This window comes from Dunckerocampus dactyliophorus, chromosome 5, assembly GCF_027744805.1.
Source record: "Dunckerocampus dactyliophorus isolate RoL2022-P2 chromosome 5, RoL_Ddac_1.1, whole genome shotgun sequence".
Taxonomy (NCBI): domain Eukaryota; kingdom Metazoa; phylum Chordata; class Actinopteri; order Syngnathiformes; family Syngnathidae; genus Dunckerocampus; species Dunckerocampus dactyliophorus.
In genome coordinates, this window is record NC_072823.1 from 7188514 (window position 1) to 7204981 (window position 16468).

Sequence of the window (16468 nt, forward strand, 5' to 3'; positions counted from 1 at the left end):
TTCCAAAAATGAAAAATCACAGTTTTTCCTTAATATTTCAAATATATGCAACTAAAATGACATTATTTTACTGTGACTCGTTTAGTGTTGAAAAATTGAGACTTTTTTCTCTTAATATTTTGACAGTATTCCCACAAAATGACTTTTTTTTTCATTTCTGCTGTGTTTTTCTCATAATAATGACTTTATTCCTATAATATTTCAACTTAATTATCCAAACATTTTATAACTTTCCCCCAACCTCATTTTTCAGAAATGACACCTTTATTTTGGTTTGTTAGTATCTCATAATATTACGACTTAAAAAAAAAAAAAAACATAGATTTTCTATAATATTTAAGTTCTATGCCACTAAAATGACATTATTTTTCCTTATAATAATGAAAGTTTATTGTTGAAAATTGTGACTTTTTTCTCTTAATATTTTGACTGAATTCCCATAAACTTACAGCTGTTTTTTTCCATTTCTGCTATTTTTTTCTCTTAATTATGACTTTATTTCTATAGTATTTTTTACTTAATTATCCAATCATTTTATAACTTTTCCCCGAACCTCATTTTCAGGAAATAACAAAACTAAAATGACATTATTTTTCCTCATAATAATGAGATTTTATTGTTGGAAAATTTGATTTTTCTTCTCTTAATATTTTGACTGTATTTCCATAAAATTATTTTTCAATTTCTGCTATTTTTTTCATAATTCTGACTTTATTTTTATAATATTTTAACTTAATTATCCCCAAATTTTATAACTTTTCCCCCAGCCTCATTTTCCAGAAATGACAACTTAATTTTGATTTCTTTGTTTCTCATAACATTACGAGTTTTTATAAAAAATATAGTTTTTCTTTAATATTTAAATGCTATGCCACTAAAATGTTTTTAATATTTTTCCTCATAACACAAATTTATCGTTGAAAAATTTTGACTTTTTTTTCTTATATTTTGATTGTATTTCCATAAAATCAAAACTGTTTTTTTTTCCATTTCTGCTGTGTTTTTCCTCATAATTATGACTTTATTCCTATAATATTTTAACTTAATTATCCAAGAACTTAATAACTTTCCCCCAACCTCATTTTCCAGAAATTACAACTTTATTTTGGTTTGTTACGACTTTTTAATTTTTTTTTTTTCTCTTCATATATTGACTTTTGTCTTGTAAAATTACTGCTGATTTTCCATTTTTGCTGTTTTGTTTTTGGAACGTGCTGCACTTTGGGCTGCGCTTTGGACATGAGTGTAAATGTGACTATATGGGTGTTATTTCTTGTCTAGAGGGCTCTAATAATAGTGAAAATTGTAGGTAACTGCATTTATTGCTATTGAATCCTACTTCACTTCTCGCGGTCGAGTCTGAACCAATTAACGAGGGATTGCTTTATATTCTATTCCACCCTCAAATGTACAGTATATCTGTACCATGCTGTTAATACACATGCTGTACATTTGCGCTTCTCATAAGTGCATTTCATTGTCTATGCATGCCAATAATCATGACAATAATGACAATTGTGCATTTTTTTGGACTGTGGGAGGAAGAACCCACAGAACCCACGCAAGGACAGGGAGAACATGCAGTCTTCAGTCTCTTCCAATCTACAACCACCTATTTTTTTAAAACAAAAATAAAAGTTGATTCAAATATAAGTATCATAACCACAGTTGTGAGTGTGACAGGAGGGAATGAGAGAGAGCAAAATGTCCTGTTTGAGGAAGTGTGAAACTACAGAAGTGAAGAAATGTGTTGTGTCATATGTGGGAAAGCTAGAACAAAGAGTGGGCACATGGAGCGAGTAGGTGAAGGAATGAATAAGTGCATCCTAGTCTGGGTGTGAAATTGAAATTGAAATTTGGAATGTATGTGGAAAGACTTTGCCAGGGACGATGACACTCGGTCTCAATCGCAGGCAAGTGTGTGTGTGTTTGTGAGAGAGCGTTTGCATGTGCTACTAGCGAGTATCGGAAGTGGAACATTTGCAGGATTTGGAAGCGCTGCGACAATGTGTGTGTGTATCCGGCGACAAAAAAAGTGTATCCATTTAATGTGGAAAACAGAAAATAGTTACCACCCTCCCTGCAGGGCCCTGAAAGCTTGCCAACCCTCCTCTGATAGTAACCATCCATCCATGGAGACAACATCATTTCAAACATGAGCCTTGTTTGCGCTGACATTTCAATCCAAACAACAGTGAAAATGTAAACACACATGTTCATCTGTCATAGGGGCAATTATGCCCATTTGCTCCGCATAAACAAACAATTGAGAGACATAGTTTATGCAGATGGAGAGATGTGACTCAGACGTCACTGAGTTCAAGCCAAACACAATCTTAAAGGGAGGCTTTCTTGTGCAGATTTTGAGTAAATTCCCGTGTATAAGCCGCACCTACTAAATTTAGAGGAAAAAGCAGATGTGTGCATATATAAGCCGCAAATGTCCACATCATAAAATGGCATATCACACTCACAACGAGATAAGATATGATAACATAAGATAAGATATTCATAAACTACATCAGCAAAAGCAACAAGCTCACCAGGGGATGGAGGTGTGCAAGGACCAGACGCTCCAGGACCTTCATGAAGTGGGATGCTAGAGAGAGCCTGTCAACCCATTGGAAACTGCAGAAGGTCAGTACATATAATGTAACTGTCAACACCAAACTACTCACATATCAAATTAACACTCAAAAGGTGTACCTCGGAAATATACAAACATGCACCAGTGCAAGTTGAAAATGAAAAAACTCCCAAGATTTTAAAGTAATGCATTTCGTCCGAGCAAACGTTTCATTGGAGGACAAGAAAATGAATGGATGCCTCGTGCTGCAATGCTGCCTCTGTCCACCAGAGAGAGCCAGAGGAGCCCAGAGGGAGGCTGACATCATTGCAATGAATTGTTCCAATGGTTGCGTTGCTCAGATGCAATGCATTGTGGGAGGGCTTTAAAAGATTTGGGGTTTTTTTTCATTTTAAACTCATATCGGTGCATGTTTGAATATTTATTAGGTGTGTCTTTTGAGTGTGTCAGTCGCACGGCACATATAGACAAACAATCATTCACACTCACATTCATACCTATGGACGATTTAGAGTCTCCAATTAAGCTAACATGCATGTTTTTGGAATGTGGGAGGAAACCGGAGTACCCGGAGAAAACCCACGCACGCACGGGGAGAACATGCAAACTCCACAAAGAGATGCCCAACGGAGATTCGAACCCACGTCTTCCCGATCTCCTGACTGTGTGGCCAACATGCTAACCACTAGGCCCGCAATAGTGTTTGTGTTTGTGGCTAAGGAAGCCGTAGTCACCGATGCAATTCCAGTTTGTCAGATATTTTTTAAGACACCCTTATTTTGTTTACACAATTTAGACAGTATGTGGTGAACAGAGCTCTTATTTTGAAGCCCAGAAGTGTGTTGAGAATGTGTCTTGATGGTTATGACAGCTGGGTGCAAGAGTAAACGTGCCTCCCGTCCTGATTTCACTCAGAACTTGCATGGCCAGCTTATACAGCTTGAGTCGCACACCGACAGCTGCACTAGCATGCCGTGCTAATCATTGCTAACCCAGCCAGCTTTATTCACTCCCCGTAGGATAGGAGTTTTTAAGTTTTTTTTTTCCAGTGCATCAGAGCCAATACAACCCAGTTTTAAATCGATCCTTTATCAGCCGTCAAATTGTTTAAAAAGGCCGATGCCGATATGTGTCAAATGCCGCATATCGTCCGACAATATCAGCCCCGCCGATTATCGGTCAATCACTAAACTGTGGTGTTTGTTTTGTGCTTCAAAGACATCCTCCCGCATTGTTTCACCGCCTTGGATGATCAAAAGTGAGGCAAAACTCGCTTTCTTCTCATGTAGTAAGTTCTTACCACCCCGAGGCTGTGGTTTGTATACACAATCCTCACTGGAACACCTCATCATCTTTGATAAAACATCTATTATGAGTTTGTGGCTGACGGCCAAAACATACAATCATGCATTCGTGTATTCTTCCATTGTCTTCTTTATTTGATTTGGAACGTTCAGTGCTTTGGTTTATTTCCTGCTTATAACATCTTTCAAGAAGGGAAAACATTCAACTTCTCGCACTGATGCTTGAACTCCAACAACATCACTGGCAGTTTCTTTTTGCTGCTCTTTGAAGATCTATCCAGCTGATTTAAGGAAAAGTCAGACCCAAATAAACCCAAAAGAAAAATGAAAGGACGTTTATTGCAGTTTGTTGGTTCTACTGTAGACCCGACCGTGATAAGTGAATTTCCATGAAATAGGATTTGTCATTTAGAAATGGAATATTTTGGATGTTAGGGCATTAAAAACCTGTTTACAACCTTCTAAATATGCATTTTAACATTACTAGAGTCCTCTAGACATGAAATAACTCCCCGATAGCCACCTTTACACTCCTATTAGCCTATGCTAAGAAGTTAGTATATACAGTATATACGTGTCAAGAAAAATCTGCATTATTCTCTTGTTCTTTTTCCCATTTTTGCTCATTTTTAAAAAATGTTTCCAAATATTTCAAGTTTTTTCTGAAATAATGACTTTATTCCCATAATATTTTGACTTTATACCCATAATATTATAACTTATTCCCCAACCTAATTTTCCAAAAATTAAAAAAATATATATATTTTTTATTTTGTTTTGTTTGTATTTTATATTCTAATTGTTTTAAAAAATATCATATTTTTTCTTTAACATTTCAACTCTATGCTACTAAAATGACAATATTTTTCCTCATAATATTACAAGTCTTCTCATTAGAATAGAAGTTTTTTCTCTTAATATTTTGACTTTATTCTTGTAAAATGAGATTTGTTTTTCCCTTTTTGCTGCTTTTTTTTAAAATGTTCTAAATATTTCAACTTTCTTCTGTAAATTTCCTTCTTGGAATTATAACTCTATTCCCATAATATTATGACTTTATTCTCCTAACATTATAACTTTTTCCCAACCAAATTTTCTAAAAATTACAGCTGAACTTGTTGTTTTGTCTTTCATAATATTACAACATTATTCTCATAAAATTAAGACTTTTTCTCTTTAGATTACAAGTTTTTTCCCTTAATATTTTTACTTTATTCTTGTAAAATTACTGCTGTTTTTTCTATTTTTGCTGTTTTTTGGTGTGGTTTTTTTTCTTGTTAAATTAATTCTTGTTCAATTATATCTTGCTGAGAGCGAGTCATTTGCAAGACCCGGCAGTATCGACACACATTTGATATGCTTACTGCACACTAATATAGTAATAATCCTTGTACATTATTATTACACACACACACTTCTTACACACAACCTGTGAAAGTACTGCAACTTGTTGGATGACGATGATGATGCTACAGTAGATCAGACATATTCTCTTGGAGATTAATAAAGTATCTATCTATCTGTCTGTCTGTCTATATATCTATCTAGATACATCTACCAAGCTGTACGCTGACTACTCCTAAAGTATATTGTTGCTGAAATGTGCACTCACTTTTGCGAGATAACGTAATGTCATCTATGTGTATAGCTGTTTCCTGCACCGTGCTCTGGGAGAAAGCTGATAAAGAGACATTCTATAAATAAACTTTACATGAGCAACTCAACTCTTCAAAGATCCATCCAGTGCTGCCATGCAGTGTGTAGCCTCACATTTGGCAAAAGGGGCCCCAGTGGCTTTTTACTCTGCCATTTGGGTCAGTCAGGGGTACGCTCTTCATATGACTATTAAGTGTAGGATTAATGTTAACATCTGTGTATATTTGTAATACATAGGTAACATCATTATTTCACCCTCTTTTGCTTTCCGAGCTGCTTGAATCCTTATGGTACAAATGTCAAACACAAGACCTGGGTGCCAGACTCTGCCCGACATATTGATTTTATATATGGCCCGCCAAACCCTGCACGTCAAAAAGACACATATTTTTGTATTCTTTTTTCAAAAAGTTATATATTTAAATTGTATTATTATTATATGTTTATTTTTTAAATATATATTTATATAATATTAAGCAAAAAAAACTTAAAAGTCTAACATTTTAATTTCTAAATAAGGTTTTGTGGCATTTTGTCAACTTTTTAAAAATATGTTTTTTTTCCCCAGTTTTTTGTGGTTGTGTTCTATTAGATTTCCGGTGTCAAACTCAAGGCCCTGGGGCCAGATTTGGGCCGCCATATCTTTTCATGTGGCCTGCGAAAGCCTGCACATCAAAAAGACACTGATTTTTAAAAATTATTTTATTTTAGTATTTTCAGTATTATTATTAAAAATGATACCTATGTATATTTCATTTTTATTATTACTATGGTACTGTAATTCCCGGTGTATAACATGTACCGGTGTTTAAGCAGCTAAACTCATCACACAGCAATTTAACAATCAAAAGGTAGCTAGGAAATATACAAGCACCAATACGAGTTTAAAATAAAACAAGCAACTATTTTAATGTTTTCCCATAATGCATTTCGTCCGAGAAAAGCATTTCATTGGAAGATAAGCGGCATAGAAAATGGATGGATGGATGGATGGATGGATGGATGGATGGATGGATGGATGGATGGATGGATGGAAGGGTGGATGGCTACTGAGGCGCTGCAATGCTCCCTCTGTCCAGGGAGCCAGAGGAGCCCAAAGCCCTGAGGGAGGCCTGGACAGTGTGTTCGGAGATGGCTGATGAGACCAATCCGGGCAGAGAATCCTCGTCCACAGCTCGGGCACGTGCGGGAGGGGGCTGCATTGCTAGCTCTGGACACTTTGGAGGAATGTGGGATGACCTTGCTCTTTTGAAAATGAGACTGCGCCAGGTGGGGCGATCAGTGGCAAGTTGTTCCCAGTCCCATGTGGAGATGTCAAAAATGTCAAAGGGATGCTTTGAGGCTGTCTTTGAAGCACTTCTCTTGTCCGCCTACAGTTCCATGGCCAGCCCATGGCATCTGTTTGGGCCGCACGATGGCCTAGTAGTTAGCGTGTTGGCCACACAGTCAGGAGATCGGGTTCGAATCTCTGTTGGGCATCTCTGTGTGGAGTTTACATGTTCCCCCCGTGCGTGCGTGGGTTTTCTCTGGGTACTCCGGTTTCCTCCCACATGCATGTTAGGTTAATTGGCGACTCTAAATAGTCCATAGGTATAAATGTGAGTGTAAACGGTTGTTTGTCTATATGTGCCCTGCCATTGGCTGGCTACCAGTCTAGGGTGTACCCTGCCTCTTGCCTGAAGTCAAGTGGGACAGGCTTCAGCACACCCGTGACCCTATTGAGGATGAGCGGCATACAAGATGGGTGGATGGACATCTCAGTTTTACAAGAATAAACTTGTAATATTGTGAGGAAATATAATGTAATTTAAGTAGCATAGAGTTGAAATATTAAAGTTGGAATACTATGAGAAACAAACAAAACAAAACATAGTTGTAATTTTTGGAAAATTGAGTTTGAGAAAAAGTCATAATACGGGAATAAAGTCGCAATATTACGTCATTTTTTTTACGAAAAGAACATTTACAAAGCTTATTTAAAAATAAATCTTTGGAGAACTGAAGAAAACAACAGCAAAAATGGGGGGGAAAGGAGCAAAGAGTGAAATTGGTACTAATAATAGGCTTTTTCCACCTATATGTCTTACAGTATATCGTGACAGCATGAATTAAAAAGGGAGGTTTCCTGCAAATATTTGCCTTGGCTGCTACGCTTTGTGCCCTTTTAATGGGACCAAGCATTCCTTCACCCTTTGTGGTGAAGTTATGGGAGGAATGTGGGATGACTTTCAATTCTCACTGACCAAGTTGCTTGGTGGTGATGATGATGAGGCGGAGGAGGAGGAGTGTAAAAAAAAAAAGAGAAAAAAAGTACTTGACCAAACTTTCCCCGAATGACGCGCTCCTCCTTGTTCCCAGAGAGAATCGCCAAGGCTTCCCCGTCGCACTTTGCCCTCTTTTCATCGACGCTCAACGTGAGGAAGGAGAAACAAGTTTTCTTTCGGAGCGAACTTTTAGCATGTCAAGCGACTAAGGGGAAAAAGGCTAACTTGTTTCCGTGGCCATCATGAAGAAGTCGCCGCGACGCTTCATCGTCTCTCTGTGGACTCTTCTTCATTTCACTGCTGTCTTGAAGGTAAACTTCTTTTTTTTTATTATTTGTATTTGTTCAGTGTTACACACAATTTATAAGAAAGGGAGTGCAGCGCACCTGTTGCTGCTTGCAGGTGCTGCTCAGATTAGCTAGCATCCGCTGCTTGTACGTTAAGTATGTTAAATGCAGTTAAATGTGTACATTTAATGTGAAGAAAAAGAAGGAAGTACGAGCTATCGGTGGCTTGTTTTGTGGCTTTTACATAAATGACCGTTATTAATGAATATTTAATGCAGTGACGACGTTTGGAAGACGAGATGATGTGAATGAATGATATTAATGACATGACACTGACCGTATTATGAAGTACACTTGCAGAATGTGTTCAGATGCCGTTTAACAGTTGAGCCTGAACAACCAAAACTAGACATGCACGTAGACGACCACCGTGTATCCCGGTGGGCATTTTCAACTCGCTACATACTGTATTTGTGCCGTCATGATATGTAACAGGCAAAGAGAAATTAAACCGTGTTTTACACACGCACACACGAAAAAGTGAAGAAAAAGATCATATTTTTGGTCCATATGTGTCAGTGCAGTGGGATAAAATAACCTTTTTCACAGACACTGTCAAAAAGGTATACATTATCTCAGGGGTGTCCAAAGTGCGGCCCAGGGGCTTTTATTGTCTGTTTTTTTTATTGGCCCGCGGCACATTCTGAAAATATAATTTAACAAGAGCAACCACAGCAGCAAAAATGGGAAAAAGCTGTGATTTTACAAGAATAAAGTCAAAATGTTAAGACTAAAAAAACGAGAAAAAGACGGAATTTTGTAATCATTACTTTATTACTTTTTAATTACCTTAGTAGTTGACTTTATTTTCATAATATTATGAAGAAAAATAATATCATTTTAGTAGAATTTTTTTTTAAGTCGGAATGTTATGACAAACAAACAAAACAAAATAAAGTTGTCATTTTTGGAAAATTGGGAAGTTAAAATGTTACTTGAATAAAGTCAAAATATATGGGAATAATGTCAGAATTACAAGAAGAACATTTACAAAAAGAACATTGACATAGTTGGAAAAGAGCTGTAATTTTATGAGAATAAAGTAAAAATATTTTGAGAAAAAAGTCATACATTTATAAAAAAAAAAATAATGTTGTAATACTATAAGGAATTTTAATAGCATAAAGTTGAAACATAAAAGAAAAAAGACGTTTTATTATTTTTTTTAAGTTGCAATAGTATGTGAAGCAAACAAAACAAAATAACGTCAAAATTTTTGGAAAATTAGGCTGGGGAAAAAGTTGTAATATTTTGAGAATAAATTTGAAACACTATTTACAAGAAGAAAGTGGAAATAGTTGGAAAATAAATAAAACAGCAACAACAGCAAAAATAAAAAACACCTCCAATTTTTACGAAAATAAAATTTTTATAATATTATGAGGAAAAAATAGAGTCAATTTAGTAGCATAAAGTTGAAATATTACAGAAAAAAAGACATTATTAAAAAAAAGTCATAATATTATGAGAAACAAATAAAACAAAATAATGTTGTCATTTATGGAAAATTAGGTTGTTAAGGTTTTGTGGCATTTTGTCAAAGTTATAATGTCATGAGAAGAAAGTCGAAATATTATGGGAATAAAGTCATCATTATGAGAAGAAAACTTACAAGAAGAAAGTTGAAATTGTAAATAAATTAAAAAAAAAAACAACAACAACAACATTAGAGTTGGAACAGCTGTAATTTTGCGAGAATAATGAGAATAATTTTAAGAGAAAAAAGTCCTACTTTAGCGAGAAAAAACTGTACTTTTACAGGCACGACGTTGTAATATTATGAGGAAAAATAATGTCATTTTAGTAGCATAGAGTTGTCATGTTAAAGAAAAAAGACATTTAAAAAAAGGTTTTAACGTTATAAGAAACAAACAAAACAAAATAAAATAAAGTAATTTTTTGAAAACTAGGTTGGGGAAAAAGTTATAACATTATGGAATAAAGTAAAAATAAATAAATAAATAATAAACCCAGAATATTCCGAAAAAAAAGAACATTTACAAAGATTATTTAAGAAGAAAGTCGAAATAGTGGAAAGTTAAAAAACAGCAAAAATTGGAAAAAAAGAGCAAAGTTGGTTGTAATAATAAGCTTTTTCACCTGCCTATATGACAAAGCTGAGATGCAAGTTTTTCTTGAAATACATATAACTTCTTAGCATATATACAAAATATCAAAGTGGCAAAGTAGCATCCTTTCATTTTTCACTATTGTGGCCCTCACTGTACTATAACTATATTCATGTAACAGCTTGTTGATTGTTGTGGTTGTACTTGGCAGTGATGTGGCACTGCGCTCCATCATACTGTAGCTGAGCAAAAGTATGAGAAGCTGATGACGGCGTACACTTGTACACCAGACATGAGTGTGGCTGCTGTGGTCGTTGATTGCGCAAGTGTGCCTAATGAGGTGTCCGATTAGGGTACAGTAACCATACTGGTTGGTGTGTATTCAGATAAGGAGAGCTCAGACCAGTGATACCAGTTACTGTGGACAGTGTTAAGAATGCACTGTTACGTAACAGGCTGTGTGTGTGCGTGTGTGCGTGTGGACTGGGTCGTCCAGTGCGTACAGGCTCACCTGTCCTTACCACAGTGGTCTTTCTAGAGAAAAAAAAGGTGATGGGGTTGAGAATAGCTGATGTGTGACCAGCACAGCCAGGTCACAAATGGAATGAGATGCCGCTCAGTGTCCCATTCACCTCCACGGACACAACACGGGGTCACACACGTGTGCCAGTTTATTACGTACAGCTAGTCAGCTCCAGACTTAATCACCCCAGGGATGCAATAGTTCTCTAATTAGGATAAGGGGCATAGAAAAAGGATGGATGGATGGATGTCCAAACTTTTTGTGGCGAGGGCCACATAGTGAAAAATGAAACCACTTTGCCACTTTGATATTTTGTAAATATGCTACGAAGTTATATATATTTCAAGAAGAAATCGCACCTCAGCTTTGTGACAGAGGTGAAAAAGCCTATTATCAGTATCAACTTCACGCTTTGCTCTCTTTTTCCCATTTTTGCTCTTGTTCTTGGTTGTTTGTTTTTTTTATTTTGCAAATATTTAATCTTTCTTTTTAAATAATCTTCATCAATTTTCCTCTGGTAAAATTATGACGTTATTTCCATAATATTTTGACTTCATTCTTGTAACATTAAAACCTTTTCCCCAACATAATTTTCTGAAAATTACAATTTTATTTTGTATTGTTTGTTTCTCATATTAAAACTGAAAAAAACCTTTTTTTTAAATACTGTATTTCAACTGTATGCCATTAAAATTACATAATTTTTCTTCATTAAATTGTGAGTTTATTCCCATAAAATTGACAAGTTTTTTTCATTGGAATAGGACTTTTTTCTCTTAATATTTTGACTTTATTCTTGTAAAACTGCAGCTATTTTTTTCCATTTCTGTTATTGTTTTTTTTTTCCAAACTATGTCAACTTTCTTCTTGTAAACATTTTTCCTCGTAATTATGACTTTATGCCCATAGTATTTTTTACTTTATTCTTAATTCTCTATTACTTTATAACATTTTCCACCACCTTATTTTCCAAAAATTATAACTTTATTTATTGTTTTGTTTGTTTCTCATAATATTGCGACCTTTTAAAAAAATGTACTTTAATATTTCAGCTTTATGCAACTAAAATCACATTACTTTTCCTCATGATATTGTAATTTTATACTCGTAAAACTGGCGATGTTTTTTCCATCTCTGCTGCTGTTTTTTTTTTTTAATTTTCCAACTATATCAACTTTCTTCTTGTAAATTTTCTCCTCGTAACTATTATTACTTTATTCCCAAAATAATTTGACTTTGTTCTTGTAAAACAGTATGTTGTATGTTTAGTATGCAAATATTTTAAATATAGTTGAAATATTTGGAAAAAAAAAGCATAAAGTAAGAAAAAAAAAACAGAGACCAAAGTTTATACTCATAATACACTTTTTCACCTATATCATAATGCTTTGTTTTGTCAGTGTTTGGCCGTGCGTTAACCGAGACAGTGTACCAAAACAGGGACATATTTTTGGCAATAATTTCCATTGAAAACTGAAGCCTACTAAAACCGGGGAGTACAAAAGTTTCCACTGTATATTTAAAGACAAAAAATAAGACAAAACTTTTACATGACTAAGTGTTTTATTATACTGTTATCAGTTTAAACATTTCAGTGTTTTCTCATTAAATAGCACCTTGTTGCTTATTTGTTCAATTTTGCTGTTGTTTTTTTGTTTAATTTTATTTGTACAATGTGGCGCAAACAATTAAATAACAATAAAAACAAACTGCGGGCAGCAAATGGCCCTTGGGCCGCACCTTGAACGTCCCTGGGCATGTTGTACAGGTTTAGGGTGATATGTTCTGTTTTAACCTGAAAAATGGGCTAAAAATGAGTCATCACTGTGTGCACTCAGCAAATGAAGAAGTGGTGTGGTATTTTTATAGTGCAGAACTTGCATAGGGGGAAGTTGTCGTCAACATTCACAGCACGCTTACAAAATGTGTTCTTTTGTTCAACTTTGTATAAGGTAGAAATGGAAGACTATGATGATGCATTGAAACGTTCATTCATTATTTTGATTAAGCAATGATACATATTGATTTTCATCTAACATATTGTTAAGACACATGAAACATTTGCTGATCTTTTTTTTAATTCAAGTGTACTGTGTGTGTGACGGTCATGACACTTATTAGAAAGAACGGTTATCCTACGTGAGGTCCTAGAAACCTCATAGTTTGGTTTTTAGCAGTAGTTAATACTGGAACATTTTAACTAGCACAGGCACATTGAGTTAGACAAATATGTGCAAGAAAGGAAGTTCAGCCTGAAATACGGGAAATTTTTAACTTCCTCAATCAGCAGTTGACTTTGCATACCAATATTGCCCATGCAGTGTCACAGTCACAAAATAAGAGCACCCTTGACCGACCCCTTGACAAATTTCAAACAACTATAACATCAGAGCCGTGGCTATACTGTACTACATTGCTTGGCATTGTTTCCTCACAGCAAGAGGGTTCTGGGTTCAAACCAGACTACTACGAGCAGAAGGGATGGCTATACCACTAACTCAGGGGTGTCCAAACTTTTTCCACATAGGGCCATATAGTGAGAACTGAAAGGACACAAGGGTCACTTTGATATTTTGTAAAGCAACACATGTAGATATGCTATGAAGGTATACAGTATATATTTCCCAAAAAACTGCATCTCAGCTTTGTGATTTAGGTGAAAAAGCCTATGAATAGAATCAACTTTGGTTTCTGCTCTTATTTTCTCATTTTCGCTATTGTTTTTTTTTTAATTTTTCCAAATATTTCAAATTTCTTCCTGAATAATCCTCATCTTCTTTTTGCAATATTTTGACTTTATTCCTATAATATTATAACTTTTTCCCCCAACCTAATTTTCCAAAAATTACAGCTCTTTGGGTTTTTTTTGTTTTGTTTTGTTTTCATAATGTTATGACTTTACAAATTGACTTTGTGATTTTTTTATTTAATATTTCAATTCTATGCTACTAAAATGACATTATTTTTCATCATAATATTACAAGCTTATTAAAAAGTAAAATTGCACCCTTTTTTGCTAGAATATGACTTTTTTGTAATATTTTGACTTTATTCTCGTAAAATTACAGCTGTTTTTTTTACATTTCTGCTGTTATCGGTTTTTTTCTAACCACTTCAAATTTCTTAACGTCTTTTTTTAATATTGTAACTTAATGCTACTAAAACTACTTATTTGTCCGCATAATATTGCGATGCTAATATTACTACTTTTTCATATTAGACTGCATATTTTTTCTCTTAATATTTTGACATTATTCTTTTAAAATTACTGCTGATTTTTGTTGTTGTGTGTGTTTTTATGTTTAGGTTTTCCTGTTAAAAGCACTTCAGTTCTTAAATGAATATTAAAAGAATATTAATATTAAAATTAACTGCACGCATGATTTATTCTCTGTTTATTGTTGTTTATGAATGTTTTAAACATAAAATATATCATGGCTTGTTCCTGTCGGGTAGAACGTACTATGGTTGGTGATGCACCAACACATAGGACTGAATACAGACAATGCTTCCTTGTGTACCTCCATCTGACCAATGAGTTACCAGGTCCGTGAACCTCTGAGAGGTCAGATGGAGTCTGTCATCTAAACAGCATTAATGTACGCAGGGAAACTAGCCTTCTAATTCCAGGTGGGAAATGACACGGAACAACTTTTCTTAAAAGGAGTATCTTCTTTAGCAGACATGGGCCAACTATGCACCAAACATTTCCAAATCATTTTTTAAAAAATCTTTTAACACTGAAGCTGTAGCCAGTAATCGGATTTTTTCAATGCTATTTTTAAATTGCCATAAGTCTTGACCTTTAAAAATTATTCCCATGGTTTTCTGAAGCGGGAAACTCTGCGCTTTCCAGCGATATAGGGGTCATTACGGTAATCATAGAGACTACAGGAAGACCAGGTTTTGACAGAAAGCAGGGTCTGTGTACAGAGCAGCTCGAGCCGTGTGACAAAGGGTCATAGAAGGAAGTTTTCGACGTTAAAGTTATGCAGAAAAGTGATATTTTATATTTTATGTGTGTTTTTCACCCTTTGTTTTTGTGTTTCGCCATGCTGTTTGACGCTTTTTTGCTTGATTACACAAGATGTCGAAGAGGCCATTTAAAGCCTACGTCACATCAATACAGGGCTCCTATGGCCGGTCTACGTGCAAAACAAAATTGCAAGAAACGCTCAAGTGTGACGTGCTGATTTTCGATTTTTCGAGGTTCTTTGTCATGTCAAACAAACTCTACAGGCGCTTACGTTTTTTTCAGGTTGCGAGACAAACTTACACGCTTGGTACGTCTTTGTACATTGTCTGGTCGGCCAACGTGTGTCTTTCGTGCGTTTTGCTTTGCTTTGCTTTTTTTGTACGTCACAATTAAAGTCAGACTCCTTTGTGTGTTGTGCGCCACACGTGCACCCCTCATATGTAATTAGTAAGTCCAACGCACATTCGGATATTTCCGACGTCCTCCGTGCGTATCGAGCTCTCACCCCTTCATGGTCACCACAACTACGTTCTCTGCGAACAAAAAAAAAAACGCACCAATTTGGGGAACGCCAAAAATTGCACGTCCAAAAAACTTGTAGGTCTGTTTGTGACCTAGGCTTAACGAAGGCCGTCTGGTGCAGCAACCCGTCTTTTTATTAGGAATTATTGTGCCTGTTGTGAGGTAGTGACCAGTGTAGAACACTACATGTCATTCACAGCGTCTTTGACTGCGTCTTCCTAATGCCTTATATTTGTATTTTACTTACTTTTTATGCTGGAAAAAGCTTCATTTAAGCTAAAACGATGCACAATTTGCTTCAATGGCATTATTTTTGATTGTTGATGTTCGTATTCAACCGTGAAACAGCATGAAACAGCACAAAACAGTGGCGGCTGCGGCTCAGAAACCCGAAGTTCAGTAGGTCGAACCCCACTAAGACAGTTGCTTGTGTTGTGTCTTTTTGTAAAGGTGGTCTGTCTGTTTTTGACCTTTAACCCCATGCTCATCTTGAACATCAGAAACATGAACAATCGATATGACAAATGGGACTCACAGACAAAAGAGTACCAAAGTAGAGTTTAGTTTAAAAGGTTCCATCCAGACAGAGTGCATGCAAACATCATCAGCCACCATTGACCGGGGAAAAGTACAACACTTTGCATGAGTTTGCCAGGAGCCATTTGATATGCCTTTTGTACAGTTACAGTCTCTGAAAGGTGGGGATGCTGCTATCAGTGGGAAACATCTTGGAACAAGGAAATGGGACGTTTTGTAAATTTCACAGGAGCTGGTGCGTACGGGCTGTGTGATGAACCCTACTTTGTGTGTGGACTCACACCCACACTTTGTCCATGCTTTTCGCTGACAATCTACAGCTGATGACATAATGACGTACAGAAAACGCCACTCTCATAGCAGAATGTATTTTCAAGCTGTATCTAAATGAGCAGAAAGCGTCACATCAGTGTCTTGAGTACCAAAGCCACAATTCTTGTCCTTCTCTGTGGAATGCTGCAGCCTCCGCCCACTCACAAACCCCCCTTAGACTGGATGAGGACGGTCCAGTTTTAAATGTACATAGTTGCCTATCACCAGGGCCACGACTGGAGGCTGTGCATGTACAAGATGAATTACAAAGACTCACAGTTCCCCAGTCCATGTAAATGAGACTCAGGCTCCTCCCTGGACCTCAAAGGCCTTATTGTCAGCAGATAGCAGATCATTTTATCAAGCCACCT

General features: G+C 35.8%; 1 protein-coding gene across 1 annotated transcript in view; it reads left to right on the forward strand.

Annotated features, from left to right (window-relative positions):
• The first annotated feature begins 7842 nt into the window (after positions 1-7842).
• The window catches only part of ptprja (protein tyrosine phosphatase receptor type Ja), a 47384-nt gene continuing 38758 nt past the window's right edge, over positions 7843-16468 (forward strand). The window contains exon 1 of the mRNA XM_054777110.1: positions 7843-8122. Within this exon, the coding sequence (XP_054633085.1) occupies positions 8054-8122 (69 nt within the window). The 5' untranslated portion in view covers positions 7843-8053. The remainder of the gene's footprint in view (positions 8123-16468) is intronic.